The 21,965-nt window shown below is 38.8% G+C and overlaps 1 protein-coding gene across 4 annotated transcripts in view; it reads left to right on the forward strand.

The window, feature by feature from the left end:
* KCNT2 (potassium sodium-activated channel subfamily T member 2) overlaps window positions 1-21,965 on the forward strand; it is a 283,005-nt gene that overhangs the window by 126,879 nt on the left and 134,161 nt on the right. For all 4 annotated transcript variants that reach the window (XM_045026023.1, XM_045026024.1, XM_045026025.1 and 1 more), the window contains 2 exons: window positions 17,027-17,207; window positions 19,087-19,251. In XM_045026023.1, coding sequence (XP_044881958.1) covers window positions 17,027-17,207; window positions 19,087-19,251 — 346 coding nt within the window. The remainder of the gene's footprint in view (window positions 1-17,026; window positions 17,208-19,086; window positions 19,252-21,965) is intronic.

Consider the following 21,965-nt stretch of genomic DNA (forward strand, 5'->3'; position numbering starts at 1 on the left):
AAGACTTAATAACAGGCATGAAATCAAATTGCCAGTTCCTCTGGGCACAGAATACCATGCCTAATTACATTTTGCAGCCACTGTGTAAATCAGTATGATCACCAAGACATTACAAAAGGGTTAGGAAATCATATAAGGGGCATGGATATTTAATGGTATTAATTCCATTACAATTTCCTATAACTCAATATATTTTCTTGTTCTGCTCGACTTTACCATGCTATACAAAACTCTTTTGCTCCATAATATTTTCAAAGCATTTTAATTGACTAAGTTCTATTAACCTTCAACTGTCTTGAGGCATTTATCATTAAGAATGGATGGCTCACATATAATACAAATCTTAATCAATGATTGTTTATTTATGTGAAAACAAGAGACACAGAATGAGTGCTTTTAATTAGTTTGCTTTGCAGTTTACAGAGTATTTATATCAACAAATTAGACAGACTCCTATATTTTGCAAGCTCATTATTATGCAGTGAAAACAAGAAAGTAAATATGAAGAATTGTGTAGGGAAACTCAAAATAAAATTGTTTATTTTCCCACCTGTCAGATTTTTGTGTTAACTAGACCTGGTTGTATAATGCAAAAAGAAGGATTTTGGAGTATTTGCAAAATCAATACTTGAGTTGTAATCAAGACCTTGTGTGTTTGCTTTGTCCAAATATTCTGCCACAGATAAGACCTTTTAATCAGTACTAAGTACCACCCTTAATTATTTTTAAAATAATAATTATAAAAAAGACTATTTCAGCTATTGTGTCGTAGTATGACCTGTCAGTAGTGGTTATGCATAATATGTAGTGAAAGAATATGGAAAATATAAATAAAAATGAATATCCCCATAAACTAAAATCTGAAACAAAATTTTGAAATTATCCAGAAATGTGCATTTTCTGCAAAAGTTTTGTTTTGAAATCAGTGAACATTTCCCACAAGAAAAAAAAAAGTAAGTTAACACTTTTAAACATTTCATTTTCAACAAAAATGGAATTTTTCACCAAAAAGAAATAAAATTCACACCAGCTGTAGTTGACAAGGCAAGAACAACTAAAATAACTCTTTAGTAATTCACTCAAATTGAAGCCTTCAGTGTTTTGGATGGGCTCTGAAGAGATCTGCCTGAGTCAAATCTTTTTCAGACAGCCATATGGCACAAAGGTGAATATAAGGATGTAAATCAGGATCTCAGAATAAAAGTGGTCCTCCTAATAGTGGACGTAACTCAATTATGGCTCTCAGAATACTCAGTGTGTTGTGATTTAAAAAAAAAAACCACTAGCTTTTAGTAGTCAAACTTTTATGATTCAAACAAATTTCTTTAAAAAAAAATCATATCCAAACTTTAACAGTTTTAAAAACTTGCCAAGAACAAGGTGATTGATGTAGTAAGATACCACCTTTAAATCAGTTTGCAGTTGCAGTCAATAGATGGTGTACAAACATTTTTTAAACCCCAGAATTTATACTTTGAAAATCATATTTACAATTAAGTTTAGTTAGATAGCTTGGAACAGTCATTTTAATTCTGTTAGGTATTTTTAAAAACAGTGAGAATATATTGCACTCCCTCATATTATACCAGGCAGTGGTGGGCTACAGATAACAGTGCGAGCACTTTGAAGAAGTGCCTCAGTAGGTGGAAATGTAGGTGGAGTTATGTTGGTTTCCACCATCTGAGAATCTGACCCATTATTACAGTTCTCAGTGTTTCATTAACTTTTTTGCCTTTTAATCCTTTTGAAAAGGCAACATATAATTCTTCTCAAAATGATTAATGGCTTAATTTAACGTTATCATTTTCTTAACTGCAGTTATAATCTTCTATAAGCTTTGGGCCTCTCAGTACTTTATCTGTAATCAAAAAGAATCAAGTAACAATGCTTTTATAATTGAAAGGTTTTATAATCCAAGGCCAGTACATTTTTCTGTAAATATCTTATAAAGAGGAAATTTAAAACAGATTTCAAATAGACAGCATCAGATACATTTGGGAGAATGGTGATGTCAAATTTTGCAATGTCACTTTGCCTTTATTAAGTATGTTTAATCCCTCCCCCAAAGTCTCTTTGGTTTGCTAAAGTTCTCTTTTTAAGTTGAACTGCAATGTAAAAACTAAGTTAAATACAGATTTCTGCCCTGAAATGACCAGCTTCTGGGTGTGAATTCAGCACAGAAATACATCATCTTTTTTCCTCCATGTGTGAAAACCTCTTGGTATTTCCTGATTCACTGTAGATATCCCATAATGCAGTGGGTGGTTTGTATGGGTCTCAAAGGCACTTCAGGATTTAAATATACATTTCTTCATTTGTCTTTATGAGTTTTATTGAAAGCACTTGTCATAGCTTTGCACACTGATCTGAATAATTAAAAATCCAAGTACAAAGAATTTATAGTTAAAAATGGTCCAGTACACAATGGAAAGATCCTCAAGTACACAAACTATAATGGGAAAAATAATTAATAGATTTCACTGCTGAATACCCCTTTACGCCCCCTCCCAAACACAGTCTAGAAACAAAGGAGTCTCCTCAATTCAGTTCTTATTTTAATTGGCAGTTCCAAATGTTGGTTAGCACATTACCATCTATGGTTTTCATTCTTGTTTCCCTTTTCATTTCTTGACCTCTAGGCAATTTGTCAGTCCTTTAGTCTGACATATTAAATAACTATTTTCCCCATTTAGTACAGTGTCCCCAAAGCATTAATAACTGACAACACGAGCATAAGCTACAGATTACTATATATACCCCCCACAAAATTATACAAAACTAACTGCCACTACTCACTGGTTACCCATCAACAATCCTCCCTAGGTTACATGAGGCAAGTATCATAGGCACTGTACTGATGGGTGTCCTACAGACGTCATATACTAGATAGATGGCATCTGAGAATTAGTGCGAAGGAAAAGGTAAATTTCCTCATAAGAAGAAACTTTGTAGAGGTGCCTTGTGGGACCAGGGAGTACATAATCTTTCCACTTCTTAAATGGGCCATAATGTTACCAGGCCAGATCCTTATGTGAGATGGAACAGTGCCTGCTGAGGAAAGGGTAGGAAAGCAACTGTGGGCTAGATCCACAATGCCCAGTGGAATCTTCAGCCCAAGTTAGGTGCCCTGGCTCCCTATACAATGCATAGGGAGAGTTAGGCCCCCTAAGAAAGGGATTCCAGAAGCCAAGAAGCTGAGCAGGGAGCTGCCTAAGCTAGCCAGTAAGAAATGCTGATGAGAGGGGGCAAGGCCTAAACCACACACCTTAAAGGTAGTTAGGGCCCTAACTGTGGGCTGGAAGGAGACGCTTATCTCTTCTTGGGATTCACAGCCATAACCTTCTCCTGGAATTAGGCACCTAAGGCAGGGCAGCACCTTCTTCCCCCAAAGCCACACCCATGATAGTCTACTGGCTAGGGACACTTACCTAGATGTGGGAGACCAGTTTTCAAATCCCTGCTCTGCCTGATTTGGAGCAAGAGCTTGTACTTCCATATCTCAGGTGAGTGCCTTTACCACTGCACTATATAGCTGGTCTCTGTGGTCCAATGAATATTGAATTATGTATACAAAATGCAACAGCTTCAATAGGAGAGATTGTCATAGTTAAAATTTCAAAAAATGACACCGCATTGACATTAATGGAGCAGCCCACACTGCTCAGAGCTATTGCTGCAGACATTACTGTATTAATTTGCAATCAGTTCACATTTTACAATTTGCAACCATAAGGGCTAGAAACATGGTTGTTTTTTCAGAGTTTACATCTTGAGCACAATTCTACAACCAAGACTTGGTTCTGCACTATATATTTTGTTGCCAGAAAGTCAACTTATGATGTCCTAAATTATGCATCTGTCCTCTTGATTTGTGTCAGGAATCTATATAAGTTAATTACACTGATTCCTTACACACGCACTTAACAAATATTTGGAAAATGAACACTGCAGTAGTTAATTGAATTAACTATATTGTTTAACTCCTATACTTAATGTGTGGGTGGCTTGTCTAAGTACTGCCACACCCTCCAGAGCATTTTAAAACACATTGAAAGAGGCAATATGAATAATCTAAGCATATCAAATCTGAATTACTTACTGAATTTGAAGTTTGACTTCGAACTTCTGAAGTTTTCCATGATGCTTTAAACCCAACATGGCTTTTACTGCCAAAGTGAGATTATATACTAATACCTTCTCAGAAAGGACATGCATGTAACATTACCTATTTAGTCACTCTGTACACTGAGAGTATTGTCTAGTGGTTAATGCACAGGAGACACATTTCTATTTCCTGCATTGCCACTGACCTGTCATATGACTGTAGGCCAATCTATGAATCCATGTGGTTCTCAACACACACAAGATCCACACGTGGAATTTCCAGAACCAGAGTCTAAATATTATAGAATTTACAGTTATGGTTCACAGTACATACAAAGCCACACATTCAGTAAAACTACACATAATTTCTTGATTGCTATTGCTTATTCACTAATGTGTACACAGATCCTTTTGTTTAGATATACTTAAGGGCAGAATTTATCCCAGTGTACTTGTGCAATGCCACTAACCAGAGTTTGTTTTACCATGGCTTTACTTCTACTTTCTCAGTATGATCAGGAAGGGTCAGTCAATTTCAGCAAATATTTATTCAAGATGATCATTTCACCACATGGCCACTCTGTTTAACAGTCAGATCTGCAATTGCTGTAAGTCACATGATTTACTAGTAGAACTTGATCTTTCAAGTTCAGCTGTTATAAACATTAGTTATTAACAGAGCTATCTGAAAATGTTCATACTGAAATTGGAGAATGTAGAGAAAAAACAGCCATTATATAATTAACTTTTATCCAGTGCAGTTTTGCCTGTCTTCTCCAGAAATTACAATTAATGTTTCCAATAAGAAATGGAAAAATCTTATAAGACTATGGAATTTTGCAGTCAGATTTTGTTAAAGTAACTAAACTGATACAAAACCAACAAGGAGTCCAGTGGCACCTTAAAGACTAAGAGATTTATTTGGGCATAAGCTTTCGTGGATAAAAACCCACTTCTTCAGATGCATGGAGTGAAAATTACAGATGCAGGCATAATTATACTGACACATGAAGAGAAGGGAGTTACCTTACCAGGGTTGACAGGGCCAATTCAATCAGGGTGGATGTAGTCCACTCCCAATAATTGATGAGGAGGTGTCAATGCCAAGAGAGGGAAAGTTGCTTTTGTAGTAAGCCAGCCACTCCCAATCCCTATTAAAGTCCAAATTAATAGTGTTAAATTTGCAAATGAATTTTAGTTATGCAGTTTCTCTTTGAAGTCTGTTTTTGAAGTTTTTTTGGTAACATACAAAAGCCAGTAGGAGAACACTTCAATCTCCCTGGACATTCTATAACAGATTTAAAAGTACCCAGACTTGAACAAAAAACGTTTTGAATGGAGGTGTGGACCCCCAGATAGTTGTCCTTTGAAGAGGACAACACTGGGCATGGAGGATGGCGCGATTAAGCAATCATGATGGTGCCAGACTGCTGGAAGTAGCAGGGAGTGGCCCTTGTAGTTAAAATAGAAAGACAGAATCAGCATCTGAACATTTCACCATCTGTGAATTCTGAAATTAGCCTAAGGAGATGCTATTAAATACTTGTTGGAGTATCCTTTCTGAGGAATGCTGCTTCCTTGAGAAACTCATGCAACCCCATTAGGCTATTAAGGCCTGATACAAAGCCTAGTGAAGTCAATGGGTATCGTTCTGTTCAGTTAGGTGCACTTTGGATTGCCCTATCCTCTCTTTGTCCCCCTCATCAATACAGTTGTATGTCTTTAAGTGAGAAAAGAGGTCTGTGAAAAGAAAAGCTGCTTTGAAAAAATATGGAGTTTTACACAGAATTTCTGATGATGAGAGTTGCAGAAAAAAAGATGGAAAGGCTTAATAGGAACTCATATGACTCTTACTGAATATTAAGAGAGAGACCCACCATATCCTGCATTTTGGGGGTTGGTGGAGCGAGTCCTTAGTAGTTTTCAGTGCATAACACTGCAGTCACCAGGATCCTTGTGGGAAGCAAACCCTTTCCTTTTCTGCTGAGTAAAAATGGTTAAGGCTATATGTTTAGTGGGTTTCTTCTTAAGGTACTGCATGGAATAAGACTGACTGGAGAAGAGGTAGATAATTACAGTTTATTATTGGATGGCTTTTATGTTATTAATCCCTTGTTTAAAGCCCTGAGACTGAAAAGTGATCCACATAGGCTTAAAAATCTACCCATGCAAGGTATAGGCACAGCACTGTCATTAATAAAAAATTCTGCCACTTGATTTAAATACTTTTCAAATTTATATTTTTGTCACTATAAAATTTCAGAATTTACATGTCTATTCAAGCTAGTCAAAATATCTTTTATATTGTTTGATGGAAAATGGGTTTTCAACAAAATGGAAATATTCACAAATTTCCATTTTCATCAAAAAGCAATCCAAAAATTGGAAGGTTTTATTATTATTATTGGCAAAAAATTGAAACATTTGGTATTCAAAAGCTGAAAAATTCAGTTATTGGGCTGTCAACACCAATTTCCTCCTATTATATGATTCCCCATGGATCCTCCCGATAATTTATTGGTCCCTAGGAAATTATTTTCTTTTGTTTAATTCCGTCTTTGTTTACACCAACATCAAAAGATATTAGCATATATCAGGAAATGTGTTTTGTTAGTTGATTTCTTCACATAGTGGCTGTGCAGGAGCAAATCATAAAACTCATAGTAGTGGATTATTGAAGAAAACAGAGTTCAGAGGACATTCTCTATAAATAATAATTTATAAGTTAGCTTAAACTATTTATTTATCTGGTAGAGCCATTGACTGAGTTAATTAGTCATGTAACTCAATTGATATCAATGGTTAAAGTGGACTTACACCAAGGATAACCTGAGAGTTAATTGATCCAGCTGCTTTGAAACATCTAATGGGTCTAGATTTAAACTGATTCTGTAAATATTACATAGAGAGATTCAAAGTGTGTCATTTAAAATGTAAGGTAAGCATCTGTCCCTGCATGAAAGTGCCAGAGGAAGGGTCGGTTTAGATACTACAGAAGTGCTCACATACAACAGCAATGGGCTCCGGCATAAGAATTTAGAGAGAGAGAAAAGAGCATTCCATCTGTGCACACCAAGTCAGGGGCCAGGTATAATGTGGCCCCTGCACTCCTCTAAATGCAAGGGCTGCACAGGCTACCACCAGCATTAGACTTTCTGGCCAGCCGAGCAGATCTGCTGCACTGTTCAAGTGAGGTGCAGTGGCTGTGCTCCCATTGCACTTGCCATGCCTCTTGGAGCTGACAGTGAAGTTCCAGAGCCTTTAAAGCATAATATTAAATTGGGAGTGGGGGAGATTAGTTAAAAATTAAAACCTCTTTTTTCTCCTGGGGGATGATTGCAAAGTTTCAGAACAGATCTCTTCCAAACTTTGATTAAAGCTGGAGGTTACCAACGCTGCAGACAAAGTATTTCTTAGGTGCCTAGTTTCCATTCCCTGGGAGGTCATTATCAGCTTCTGGTGCAACTTTGATCTCTATGGGAAACCTTAGTTAAGAATTTCTTGTTTCTTATTCTACATAATTGGACACAAACTGAACTTGCTGAGTGGTGTCAATGATGTCATAGCCATGTCAAGTATACCTAGTAATGGCTCAGATATGACCTTTTCCCTTTATTTTAAGAAAATATTTTCCAACCTGACAGGCAATACATTTACAAAGGATTAGTGCACTTCTGGGGCCTTGTATATCTAGCAATTCATCCAAGACATCTACTGCAATTCATGTGTGTTAAATGTTATTGGCTCCATGGATATGCCCCATATTTTTCCCCATAACCTGAGAGTGGTCTGCTAGTGTTCCTGTAAAGAAAGAAAAACCTATCCTGTATACATGAAGATTTCATTGGAACTTTAAAATCAATAATGCAAACATGATAAATGGTCTTGTTGGGCAATTAAATGATTAACCTGGTCTAATGTCAGTGCTCTTTGGCAGTCTAATCTCTGAAGCCTTTGCTCATGGAAAATTCCCATTGGTTTCAATGGGAGATTTTCATTAACGTGGACTGCAGCATGATTCTCTCCCAGATATTTCCAATGCATGCATCCTGTGGAATCTAAGGGCTAGGCTACAAAGTCTTAGTGCACAGTAAGTTGCCAAGCTATAGATTTTACACCCTGGCATGGCATACACTAAGTGGCTGTGCAGACCCTTCTACCACACACTAAAAGTTCTGTAGTGCACTTTGACCCATTGCCATTTCAAGCCCAGTCACCAAGCTAGTACTTACATTTAGGGTCAGATCCTACTACTCAGTGAAGTCAGTTAAAAACCTTCCACTTATTTCAACAAGAATAGCATCTGGCCCATACTCATTAGTCAGTGCTTTGTACAAATTTCCAGTCTAGTCAGTGACCATACACTTATTTATTAATAAGAGTATCCGTATACATTTTTCTTATAGTGATAGAAAAAGTGGGGAATCACTATAAAAACAAAGGTCAACATATAGATGTCTATCTTTAAGCATTCAAGAGTTTGTGGGTTCTTCTGAGCAGTAGCGTACGGTTTATCATCAAATTGGCTGAGATTGTATTGTGTTTTATTTACTTCTAAATGGATACCTGAGAATCTGATGATAAAGTGTCTTCACAGTTCTGTGGTTTGTTTTTTAGCTGTTCCCTGTAAAAGGTTTCCTTTCTAAGCATTTTAGGCTGGTAATTAGTGTAACACACACAAAACATGCAGAGGGAGGGTGTCTGTCCCACTCTCTGGGAAATTCTTGCAACTGCCCACATCCAGATACAAATTTGGAATGTTAAAATAAGTCTTGGGAGGAGAAAGGTTAGTGAGGAGAGGGAAGTTGAGGCAGCAAGAGGCACAATATATTTATCACATCTCTCTGCAAAATATGGGTGGCATTGCTATTAGCAAGATGCATGGGAACAATAAGGGTCAGTCTTTTACTGATGCAGAGCTGGCTGAATTATTTGCTGTAAATAATTTGTGATGAAATTTGATTTTTTTGCTGAATTATTTGCAATTTCTTTTTCATTATTTGACCAGCTCTTGTTGTAACTCTTGGCCTCCAGTATCTCCTTCCGCATTCTTAATTTTTTTTTAATGTAATCCTTTGCTGCATTATTTAGATTGTATATCACTGAGGGTCCCCTGAATGATTTATCTGCCAAGGACTATGCACTCACAGTGGCACTGTAAAAATAATTAATTATAAATAATGACAACATAAGTACGTCTGAAACGTCTAATATAAATCGTCCTTGCTGTCATTAGCTTTTCCACCCACACTTTTACAACAGCATGGTTTAAATCTGATTTCCTCCTGAGGACTGTTTTACTCCTCAGCAGTTATTGATTCCTATTTCCAGGATGCTCACAAATTAGTGGAAGTCAGACAAAAAACACTAAGCTTGTCTTTTCATATTCCACTGAGATTTTAAGTATCTTTACCTGGACAGTTTAGCTGCTCTGCAGGAAGATGTTTTACGAACTGTAAAATTCCTTGTGGTAAGAATATTACATAAATTAGATGGAAATCTGCTACTTACATTCTGCTTTTTATTTTTCACAAGCTATTTATGTAATCTATTCCTGTATACAACGTATGGTAGAATGATATGAACAATGCAGAGTTGTTGCAATAGGACACTAGTTCTGAATTAGGCTAGTGAGCTCAAAATATAGGGTCCAGGTTTAAAAATATTGCCCCCAATTCCTTGGCTATGACAGAGGACTTCACAGCATGGCTTTAAGCTACCTCAGCGCTCTCTTACTGGATCTATATATGAAGCCTGTCCCAGGCGGTAAACTACAGCATTCTTCAGGCTACTCTAATTTATGGCAGCTGCCAATGACAGTCAAGGATATATGGATGCAGGGAAGCACTGTTCAGGCTTCCTTTTCCCTGACCAGTCTCCCAGTGCTGGCTGCAAAGAGAATAAATAGTGTCAGAGTCACTGTACTAGTGTACATCATTGTGGGATCCACTGCAATGGGGTGATCCTCCCATAGAGGGTTAGTCCAAGATTTGAGCTACTGTAGCTGTCTCAAAGCAGAAGACTGGTGGAACCTTACCCAAACCAAACTTCCCTCCCTTCTATTTTCCACCCCCGAGAAACACAGACATTCACTAAAGTCAGGAGGCAGAATCAACTTGTTCCCCTTTCTTCTGCTGTAGTCTGGAAAATTAGTTCTTATGTGTTAGACATCAACTCCTGTGTGTGTTATATTCTTTTCTTTTGTGCCTTTAGGCAGTTCTCCACTTTCATCTTTTTTTTTATTTGGGTTTCATACTAGTTCCAAGGTGTGTACTTTTTAAAAGATTGACAAGGTTGTGGCACAGAAAAATAAGCACAAACAGTTCCCAGGAAATAGATAAAAGTTCCAGTAAATGATGACATTGAACTTTGAAAAGTTCAAATGGTTATCTAAACACGGCTGATCTTTCCTAATCTTTAGAGATTACAGGTGTCATTTTTAACTTTTCCTGTTTGGTTGAAATTATAGTAGATGTTTAAATTGTACTTTGTTTTGTTCTTTATTTTTTTTTAATTAGTTTCTCTTTGGAATACATCTCTTTTATTGAGACTTTTGTCTTTGTTTTCTAATTAAAAGCTTGAGTCTCCTCTGTGAAACTAGTTTCACAGTATTGATTTCAATAGAATTTAAACTGGTAACTCCCTTGAAACAGAGTTTATAGAAGCATAAAACTGCTATAAAAAGTGGGGAATCAGGCCCCACATTTTTAAGTTAAATATTTTCTGTCTAATCATCCACTACTATAGCTCATTTTCTCAACCAGTGGAAGGTATTGTGAGTTTCAATAATCTTTTGCTTCATGATTGTTCTGTTAAGATCAGTAGACCTGGCCAGGGATTTCTTCATTATTGTTTGTCTTGGACCAGCAAAGCTGAGTAATATATGCTACTGTTCATTTTAATCTTTTTCAGTGGTAAAAGTTAAAAACCATTATGAAGCTGTAGCTTGATGTATTATGTTTAAATGTATAAAAGGAAGCAGAACACTGATATGATAAACAAGCTGAAAATTATCCCTTTTTATTTTCTGAAACAATGCTTAATATTAACATTATATAGTAAGAAAAAGGGCACACTTTTTGGAAATATTAGTTGCATAAACCACTCAGGTAACAGCAAGATATATACGTAAGTTTTGGAAAGCTGAATAGTTAAGCCTCTTACAGATTTCAGTATCATAGTCAACCACTAGCTCCCACTATGCCCTCCCAGAAGTGTAGCTAACCTGACTAGATAAGGACATGGCATGAGATATATTTATTCAGATGTAATAGATGAAAAACTAAAGGATAATATTCATGATGGAGGAATATGTGAGGAAATAGACAAATTTTGTTGGCAGTTATATACCCACAAAGCCATCTATTGAAAGTCAGCTGTACTGCAATGCTGTGAGCAACTTTTCTGGTATATAGCAAAACTAAGGCAATTCCAACCACAGCAGTAAATTAAACAATATTTTTGGTTGCTTCAGGAGAGTTTGAAAGTTTAATGTTACTTCCTTTTGCACTGATTTAATTTTGGGTCCCAGGATTGATGCATGATTAGGTGACACTTAAAGTTAATAGAGTGCAGAACTCTATTAGTGTTTGATATGAGGTCTAAAGGGCTTGATCCTTCAAGGTGCTATGCACAGTCAACTCCCATTGACTTCAGTGAGACATGAGGGCACCTGACACCTCACAAGAGCACTCAAAAAGCCTGATCCAAAGACTGCTTTGGATTTCCCCTTCACACTAGTGGGCATTGGATCAGGCACAAAGGCCCAGATCCTCAAAAGCTATTTAATCAACGGGAGTTAAGCTCTTAGTCTCCTAAATACCTTTGAGGACATAGGCCAAAATAATTATGATAGCTTGAGGGAATGTCTCATGTTCTGATAAAATGATATGATTGGAGACAGAAGGTGAAATGTTTGCCCCATTGAAGTCAATGGCAAAATTCGTATTGATTTCAATAGGCAAGAATTTCAGCGAGTGTATTCTTGATTGTGGTTATGCTCAGTCAAGATAATTGATTTGGATAGATGGGACAACTAAAATTCATTACAGTATAATGTTAATACAGTAAAACCTCTTACCAAGTTTCAGGTCTTCCTATCTGAATTATTTCTAAAAAAATGATTGTTAGTGGGACTCTTACAGGGAGGAGCAAGAAAGCATTCCCTTCACAAAAACAAGAGTCTTTAAAAAAAACAAAAAAACCCCACAATCTTAAAGATGTTCTAGAACTTTCACTTTAGTGCATATGGTCAATTAATGAAAGCAGAAAGGGTGATTTTTAGCCTTTCCATTGAAAAACACTGAATAACTGTCATATAAAATTGTATGCCACCACCAGAATTCAAAAGCAATCCATGGATGTTGAAGAGCACCTTCACCACTAGCGCCCTCCCTTGTGGCTGAGTGTGGCATAGCATAGCAGTTCTTTCCTGTATAGTGCTCCCACCAGTCCTGTGGTGGTCTGTCTTTTATCACAACTTGGCCCTATGGCCAGGTAACATTTTAATTCTACTCCTTCTGGGTTAATGAAGTCCCACACAACAGGAGTCCAATGTCCATACATTAAGTCTTCACCCCAGCTCTCAGCCCAGTGATCCTTGCATCTCAGAGCTCTCAGAAGTCATTCTTTTAGGTCAGGATTAAACACCACCTTCCCCAGTAGCTGGAAGGAAAACCTGAGCCCTACCATTACACTGGATTCCAGCTGAGGACCCCTATAACTAGCAGCTAAAGTCTGCTCTGTTGGACACCTTTCTGCTGCCAACCTGGATTTCTTCTTATTGTAGCCTGTCAACAGAACTCTCCTCTGAAATCCCCCAACAAAATCCCAAACCAGAAGTACAAATAAATCAATTTCTGCCCTCTTTAGGATTAACCTTTGATGCTTCTTAAGTTCCCCTGCTCTGCTCTCCACTGAACACTTACCAGGACTCCCTCCCTAGAAGTCCCAATCCTGCTCTTTTATCAGGGTTCACCATCAGAGTTTGTTCTACCCCAGCAGCTTCTCCTTGTCTCTCCTGGCCTTCTGACAGACTTCCATACTCAAAAGAGAATGCAAGAGCCTACTTTCCCCTGGACTTCCTCCTTGATCCTCCCAGTCACTCCATTTGTTAGTGCCAAGAGAGGGACAGCAGAGTTCCTTCCTTTTCTCCTTACAATCTCCTTCTGCTCCCAGTTTCCTGGCATTATAATCACCACCCAGCTCCTCCTCAGCTGGGTCTCACCCTTAACTGGCCCTGGCCCAGCCTCCAGTGTGACTAGGGGGGTTAATCTGACTCTCCCATTCCAGTTAACTCTTTCAGAACCAGAATGGCATATATAGATCACCATAGTGGAGCTGCAACACAGCCCATCAACAAACATTCATTCTAGCCTATGGGCTGGAGTAGAAGCTACAGCTCTAGTATACCTCTACGTGGTAAGATTTGGGCCTCTAGGTCTGTGCTAATCACACAGCCCTTTTGATGCTTCACTCTGAGGTCAAGGTCAAGCCCCACTATCAGGCTTTAAAAATGCACAAGGTATAGTGTAGGATCTCAGCACCTGGTGAACTTTGTTCAATAACAGCAAAGCCTTGGAGTGGCCAATGCTAAAAGCAAAGAGCTTGAAATCACACTGTGGATGCCAAGACATATGCAAAGTAAGGGAGCAATGATTTTAACATTATAAGAGCCCATATTTCCATGACTGGATCTCTCTGTGCGTACTCCAGTTTTTAAGAATAACACTAAAAGGTGCCTGACCCAAATAGACTGAAAAACAGAGTCTATGATTAAAACTTATAATTGATCCAAGGTAGGAAAGTTAACTATCCATCTTCACTGGAATGGCATTTCCACAGTCCCCTTTATTAACTTTTCAGAACCTATTATAAAGACAGAAAAGTACTGCTTCAACAATTCTTTTCTATAACTAAAACTGAAAAGGGACAACTAATGAGAGCATGGAGGAAAGATCTGAACTACCACCTCAGTGAAAAAATCTGGAACAAAGTGTGTAGGAATACAAATTCAGCCAATGACTGAGGGCTGAAACTTATCCAACAAAAAATCATCTTCAGAACATTTTGGGATGTGTGAAAAATACAAATGCTAGAACAGTGAAGAGGAAACTGGGGATCTCATCCATATGTTATGGAAATGCTACTGCCCACTAGTAAATTATTTCTGGAGAACAGAAGAACTGCTAACACTGTTATAAACACAGGGCCTGCCTGATGATTAAAGGTTTTTTACCTGGGAGTTCTTAATGGTCAATTGTGGCCAATTAGATACCCTATGCCAAGAAATCATCTTTGATGTACAGAAGAATTATGACTGAGAAATATGGCATTATTTAGAAATTACCTTTAAAATAGAAAGACAGTCAACAGCCTCCTAGGAGGATGGGACCACTAATATGCAAGCTCAGAGATGCTCTGTACAGCAGGTGCAGTTAAAGAGCTCCACTGGTTTAAAGGATTCTGCTAAATTCATAGATAATCCCTATCTTTGAACTTGGGAAGCTCATTGTAACCAGTAGAAATCTTTCAGACATTTTAAAGGCACCCAAATCAATATGAAAGTAAACTGAAAAACAAACCAACCTAAGGACCAGGTTCTGCCATTCTTACTTACAATTAATAGAACCATATTCCACATGTAGCCCTGTTGAGTTCAGTTGGACTACTTACAGAGTCAGGTACTACTCAGCATGAGTCAGGGTAGTAGAAACTGCCTTTAAATTTTGTATCCTTAGATACATTTTATAAAGGTAAGATGTGCTCCCATTTATTTGTTCTTATAATACAAGCGCAAGGGGATATTGAATTAAATTGAAAGGCAACAAATTTAGAACTATTTTAAAACCAAAATGCATAATTAATTGCAGAACTCATTGCCCCAAGACATAATTGAAGCCCAAAGCTTAGTACTAGGATTCAAGGTAGGATTAGATGATGTACCTGCTAGAACTCCAGCATTTTAACTCCATCCCTGAGGCGGGAGGGAGGATCCATGAGGGCAGGAACAAATGAAATGGAATGGAGAAGAGGAGGGGTTTGGAAAATTGGGAAGGGACAGATTTAGTGGGAACATAAGAAAATGCAGTCAGAGGAAAGGGAAAAGAGGAGGAATGGAGAAAGAGGAAGAATCAAAGACAAGGAGATAAGTTTGAAACACTGTTTTAAGTATCAAACAGAAAGTTTAGGAGGAAACTATATTTGAACAGAATGACGACACTATGGGGAGACATTACAAATCTCAATCCCCACCGTGCAAGGGAGGTGTAAAACAACACACATCTAAATGGAAGTGCTAGGGATGTCCTTAATGTCTGAAATACCATGTAATTGGGAGGAGCTGTATCTGTTTAACTGAGGGGTGAATTGAGCCCCTAGCACAGATTTGACAATTGCCATGAAGGCATTTAATTTGGTGTGTAGTTAGCAATGAAAACTGAAGTATGCCAGTTGCTCACCAAGAAATCAAGGAACAGCCTCCAAGTTGGTAGAGCTGACATCCCATAATTTGAAGTTAATTTATACCAAAAATAGACCATGTTTTCTCCATGCAGCATCAAATTAGCATGAGATATTGTTAGGCTACTTAAGATAATGCCATAAGCTATCCTGATCTGTACCTATTAGCTAACTAACCCCAGACCCCAACAAAAAAATCTAGATTTCAACATTCCACTAGCTTACATTAGTAGATTTTCAGAATGGAGAGGGGTAACTAGTGGTGTTCCCCAAGGGTCAGTCCTAGGACCAATCCTATTCAACTTGTTCATAACTGATCTGGAGAAAGGGATAAATAGTGAGGTGGCAAAATTTGCAGATAATACTAAACTGCTCAAAATAGTTAAGACCAAAGCAGACTGTGAAGAACTTAAAAAAGATCAGACAAAACTAAGTGATTGCGCAACAAAATGGTAAATGAAATTTAATATGGATAAATGTAAAGTAATGTACATTGGAAAAAATAACCTCAAATATACATACAGTATGATGGGGCTAATTTAGCTACAACTAATCAGGAAAGAGATCTTGGAGTCATCATGGATAGTTCTCTGCAGACGTCCACACAGTGTGCAGCGGCAGTCAAAAAAGCAAACAGGATGTTAGAAATCATTAAAAAAAGAGATAGAGAATAAGACAGAGAATATCTTATTTCCCTTATATAAATCCACGGTACACCCACATCTTGAATACTGAATACAGATGTTGTCTCCTCATCTCAAAAAAGATATATTGTCATTAGAAAAGGTTCAGAGAAGGGCAACTAAAATGATTAGGGGTTTGGAACAGGTCCCATATGAGGAGAAATTAAAGAGGCTAGGACTTTTCAGCTTGGAAAAGAGGAGACTAAGGTGGGGATGTGATAGAGGTACACCTCTACCTTGATATAACGCTGTCCTCGGGAGCCAAAAAAGCTTAGAGTAATAGGTGAAACCGCGTTATAATCCAAGATAAAGAATTGCAAATGTAATGAAATTATATACAGTTTCTTGGTCACAGATTATTTTTGCAAAAACAAAAAAAGATGGTTTTAAAAACTCTGAAGATTACAATAGTGCAGCTATATGCTATTTATTTTGTTCTGGTATTAGAAAAAAAATCAATACATCCTGTTATCTGTAACATATCTTACTTTTTCCTGCCAACCACTAATCAAAATTTACCACCACTAGCACTATCATTTTATCCTTAGATAACATTTTATTCCAAAATAACAGTTAGAACTTTATTATGAATAAATGACATTTAAATACAATTTTTTAAAGATTTTTGCTTTGAACGTGAACATTTTCTCTTCTTTGCTAAGTAATATATGCATTTGCAGAAAATAATTCTCCTTGCTAGTAAGAGAGTCATGACATTTTGGATTTATTCCAGGTACTAGTTTTATTTTTCATTTCTTTATTCATTCTTTTTTACATAGTATTTGCGGAATTCAGCATCTGGAGCGAGCAGGAAACAAGTTGACTCTCTTTGACTCCCTTTATTTCTGCATAGTGACATTTTCCACTGTGGGCTTTGGGGATGTTACACCCAAGATCTGGCCTTCAAAACTGCTGGTTGTCATTATGATCTGTGTTGCCCTTGTGGTGTTGCCCATACAGGTAAACTCTGATTGTTTTCCATTTGGAAGAGATGGGGAAGTTTTGGGGAAAAGACTGTATTATCTTGAAATATATCTTGCAACTGTCCTTACAGTGTATGTAATATCCAAAAAAAGTACACCATCTTGTATTCTTCTTCATTTTATGCAGAGTTGGAGCTTTCTTATTTGTCTTCTTGTTTGTAAAATAAATGTGCATATGGTTTATATATGCTAAAATGAGAGGAGCTAACAAGTTTTCAAATCCTTGTAGAAGCTGCTGGCTCCCATCAGACACCAAAGAACATACAGGCATGATGTGTTGTCCAAATTTACCCTCATGGTGGGATTTACCTTTATTGTGAACTTAAATAATAGCAGCAAAACTAACCAGCAGCCAAAGCTTTCCCAAGACACTTAGCTATTCCTAGCATTTTCCCCTAGTTCTTTCTTCTTCAGAGTGACACCTCAAGGAGAGACAAGGGCTTCGTGTCCTGGTTTGAGCACAGGACAGGGGGCCAGCTCTTATCATGGCTCTGACACTGAATCACTTGACATCCCTGCCTCAGTAGAATGTGGATAAGAAAACACTCCGGTGTCATTGGATTGTTGTGAATATTAGCTAGCTTGTAAGGAGCTTCGAAATTGAAATGGTATATGCATGGTGTATTAGTGGTACTAATTGTATATAAAACATGTGGACATTAGTCCATTGAAGTAATGCTTTTATGTATTTAAATTATTCCAGATACATTGCATATCATATTGATCCCTAGATTTCCCTTTATTAGGATCTCAAAGCAGAATTTATTGTGAACTGGGGGATGCTGATTAAGGTGGTAGAGGGAAAAGTGCCGCTTATTGAAGTTCAGTTCAACCAGGGCCGCCCAGAGGATTCAGGGGCCTGGGGTCTTCAGTGGCGGGGGCCCCCGCTGCGGCGGTAATTCGACAGCGGGGGGTCCTTCTGCTCCGGGACCCGCCGCCGAAGTGCCCCGAAGTCCCACGGCGGGGGCCCCCTGCCGCCGAATTACCGCCAAAGCAGGACCCACTGCCGAAATGCCGGGTCTTTGTTGGTAATTCGGCGGCAGGGGGTCCTTCCATCCTGGAGCAGAAGGACCCTCCGCTGCCGAATTGCCGACGATGATGCCCCGGAGCTGAAGAAGTTCCGGGGGCCCAGGTCCCACAAGAGTTTTTCGGGGCCTTCAGAGCGAGTGAAGGACCCTGCTCCAGAGGTCCCAAAAAACTCTCGTGGGGGCCCCTGCGGGGCCCGGGGCAAATTGCCCCACTTTTCCCCCTCCCCCCCGTCAGGGCAGCCCTGAGTTCAACAGATGCCATAGTCAATACCAAAAAACCCAGCAGTTCTCCAGGAGCAGCAGGGACAGAACATGATTTTTCTAATAGCCATATGTTTAAGTGATGCCAATATTTAAGGTGCAGATCAGATAGTAAGAAATAATATGCAGACATCATCGTATCAAGTGTTGCCAACTTTAGATTTTTAAAAATCTATGGGGAGAAACTGAGGCATTGTTCCATCTACATATGTAATACATTGGTGTTTTTCTTACAGTCTCATCTCTTGGTGTCGTGTAAATTACAAATGAACCCTAAAGGCTCAAATACCAGAAAAAATATATTTAAATAAGCTCATGATTTAACTCAACTTTATGATTTGTGAATGCTTGAGTTTGGCCTATTGATGTATTATTGTGCCATCCCATCTGGTTGTAAACTGCTGCTCTTGGAAAGAAACAAAGACAAAGGGTGGGGGTTTTAAGTGTGTCTTTAATTAAATGAGTGGATAGCCTAAAGCATAAAATATAATTAACTCATACTGATAAAGATGTGTATATTGCACAGCTGCTTATATGTATTTCATTCACATTGACAATATATTGCAGTTTGAACAGCTGGCTTATTTGTGGATGGAGAGACAGAAGTCTGGGGGTAACTACAGTCGACACAGAGCTCAGACAGAGAAACATGTGGTACTGTGTGTCAGCTCCCTGAAGATTGACTTGCTTATGGATTTCTTAAATGAGTTCTATGCTCATCCCAGACTGCAGGTATATTTACAATGCAAGAATAAAAAAAATAAGAAATTCAATTAGACATTGGTAACTTGCAGACAATCTTCAGAAATGGTCTGTAATGTGTGTGTCTGAATTAAAGAATGACTGACTGAAGAAAGTATAATTGCAAGAAGTAGCTCAGAACAAGTACTGGATGCATTCATTTTTAATTGATCTAAATTGGATTAAACAGATAGAAATATGCTTGTGTCACACAGAGTCTAATTACTTTGATTTATACCAGTTATCTTACAGCCAACTAATTTCATGAAAATTCCTTTTGATTAACCCAATACGATGTGTAAAAAGAAAAAAAGAAAATTGGTCATTTTATGTTTTTCTGCTATTCTGGGGCCTCGTTCACTGAACTCAATGAGAGTTTTTAAACTTAATTGTGATGGCTGCAGTTAAGACAGAACAGGATATAGTGCAATGGACATAGCCTGATAGTCAACATTGCTCGCAAGTGAGGAGTTTCTCAGCATAAGCATTAAAAGAATTAGGGAATACAAAGAAATGTCTTTTTCATATGGCTGACTATATCCTAACTGGCCCTGTGAAAGTTTTACATCTGAAGGAGAGCCCTGTGTAAGCTCAAAAGCTTGTCTCTCTCACCAACAGAAGTTGGTCCAATAAAAGATATTACCTCACCCACTTTCTCTCTTTAAATCCTCACAATCATTTCTGGGTAAAGTGTATTGGAATTTTGGTTCCATTATGACAAATTGTTAAAAATATATTATTTGTGGGCTTTAGTATGGACTACTTCTATTTACTAAAAATACATTGCTACTTTTTGCTAAAGCACTGTACATCATTAATTAATGGGCAAAATAAAATGTAACCTTTTAAACTTTATGGCCTGATAACAGCACCATTCAACAATAACAGAATGAAAAAAAAATCCAAACTGATCTAAATTCACAGGCTAATTAAGAACAAAACGGCCATACTGGGTCAAACCAAAGGTCTCTGTAGCCCAATATTCTGTCTTCTGACAGTTGCCAGTGCCAGATACTTCAGAGGAAGCAAACAGAACAGCAATTTATCAAGTGATCCATCCCCAGTCGTTCAGTCTGAGCTTCTAGCAGTCAGAGGTTCAGGGACACCCAGAGCATGGCTAGCATACCTGACCATCTTGGCTAATAGCCACTGATGGACCTATTCTTCCATATTTCAGAGTGGTAACTGTGTTAGTCTGTATCAGTAAAAACAACCAGGAGTCCTTGTGGCACTTTAGAGACTAACAAATGTATTTGGGCATAAGCTTTTGTGGGCTAGAACCTACTTCATTGGATGCATGAAGTGAAAAATACAGGAGCAGGTATAAATACATGAAAGGATGGGGGTTGCTTTACCAAGTGTGAGGTCAGTCGAACGAGATAAATCAATTAACAGCAGGATACCAAGGGAGGAAAAATAACTTTTGAAGTGGTAAGAGAGTTGCCCATTACTTCCATGTTATACTTTTGGCCTTCACAACATCCACTGGCAATGAGGTTGACTGTGCATTTTGTGAAGTACTTCCCCATGTTTGTTTTAAACCTGCTTGTAGCAAAATGCAGCTGGGCCCCTCCCCTTGGCTCCTACCACTACTAGGTCCACAAAGTCACTCTGAGACCCTGGGGTTAATAACCACTGATGCAGTTTATTCACAGACTTGTTCCTACCACCTTTTCACTATGTACAGTTGGTTCTTCACTAGCTGCAGTAAGGATGGATGGTTTACCTCCCTGCTTCCACTCCTGCCTTTTCCCTTTCTTTCTGCCCCCCTTTGGCTTCCTTCCCCTGCAGCTTTTATACAGCCCCAGGCTAATTAGGTGACAGCTGTCTCTGCTTCCCCAATTAGGGCCAGGTTATTCCCCTAAATGGGAGCTGGTGTGAGAGAGCTGAATAGGCAACCCTTTGCCAAGCACCCTGTCACACACCTCCCCCACTTCTCCAAACACAAGGTTTGCACCTCTGCATCCTCTCTTTCCTCTATTACGGGGGAGTCCTTTACCCTCTTTCAGGTCAATCCCAGGGTTTGCCGTGTGGGATTCCTTCATCCCCCAACTACAGAAACTACATTGTGTGTGGGGTGGATGGCCCCACAGCTCCACCACAGCCCACAGGGCCTCACACCATTCACAGCCTCCTGGGTGTTCCCTTGTTCTCCCCTCCTTCCTTTCTGTCAGGGGTTCAGGGTTGGTCCCAGCCCTCTCTCAGAGGCTCAGGGCTTCTGGTCCCCCAAGCTCATCCAATGGGGCCTGGGTCTCTTCCTCTGGGGTGTCCGCTAATAAAGGCCTCCGCCGGGCCTTGATCTCCAGTTGAGGATCCTAGAGTGGACATCTCACCCATAACTTCCTTCTTAAGTTCTGTTGGCTAGGGGTTCTCTTCTCAGTGGTCTCTACCCTGTTCCTCGGAGATTCTCCCTCTGCCCACATTCCCTCCTGGGAAGGGGTCTCAGTCTGTACCCATTACCACCATATAAGGTAGTCCCTTTACTGCCCCTACCCGTTGCCACTTAAACAAGCCCCAAACCTCATGGGGCACTTGGACCATAAGGTTTTGCCTCCTATCTCTGTGGATGCATTCTATATCCATCTTAACACCCAAAATCCACCAGTGCGGCCTCACCAGCTTCAGTTGTACCAGAGAGCAGGCCGAGGCAGAGTCCACCAGGGCTCATTGGGGTTTCCTCCCCACCATTACTGGAAGAGTGGACA

This window comes from Mauremys mutica, chromosome 8 (assembly GCF_020497125.1).
Source record: "Mauremys mutica isolate MM-2020 ecotype Southern chromosome 8, ASM2049712v1, whole genome shotgun sequence".
NCBI classification, from domain to species: domain Eukaryota; kingdom Metazoa; phylum Chordata; order Testudines; family Geoemydidae; genus Mauremys; species Mauremys mutica.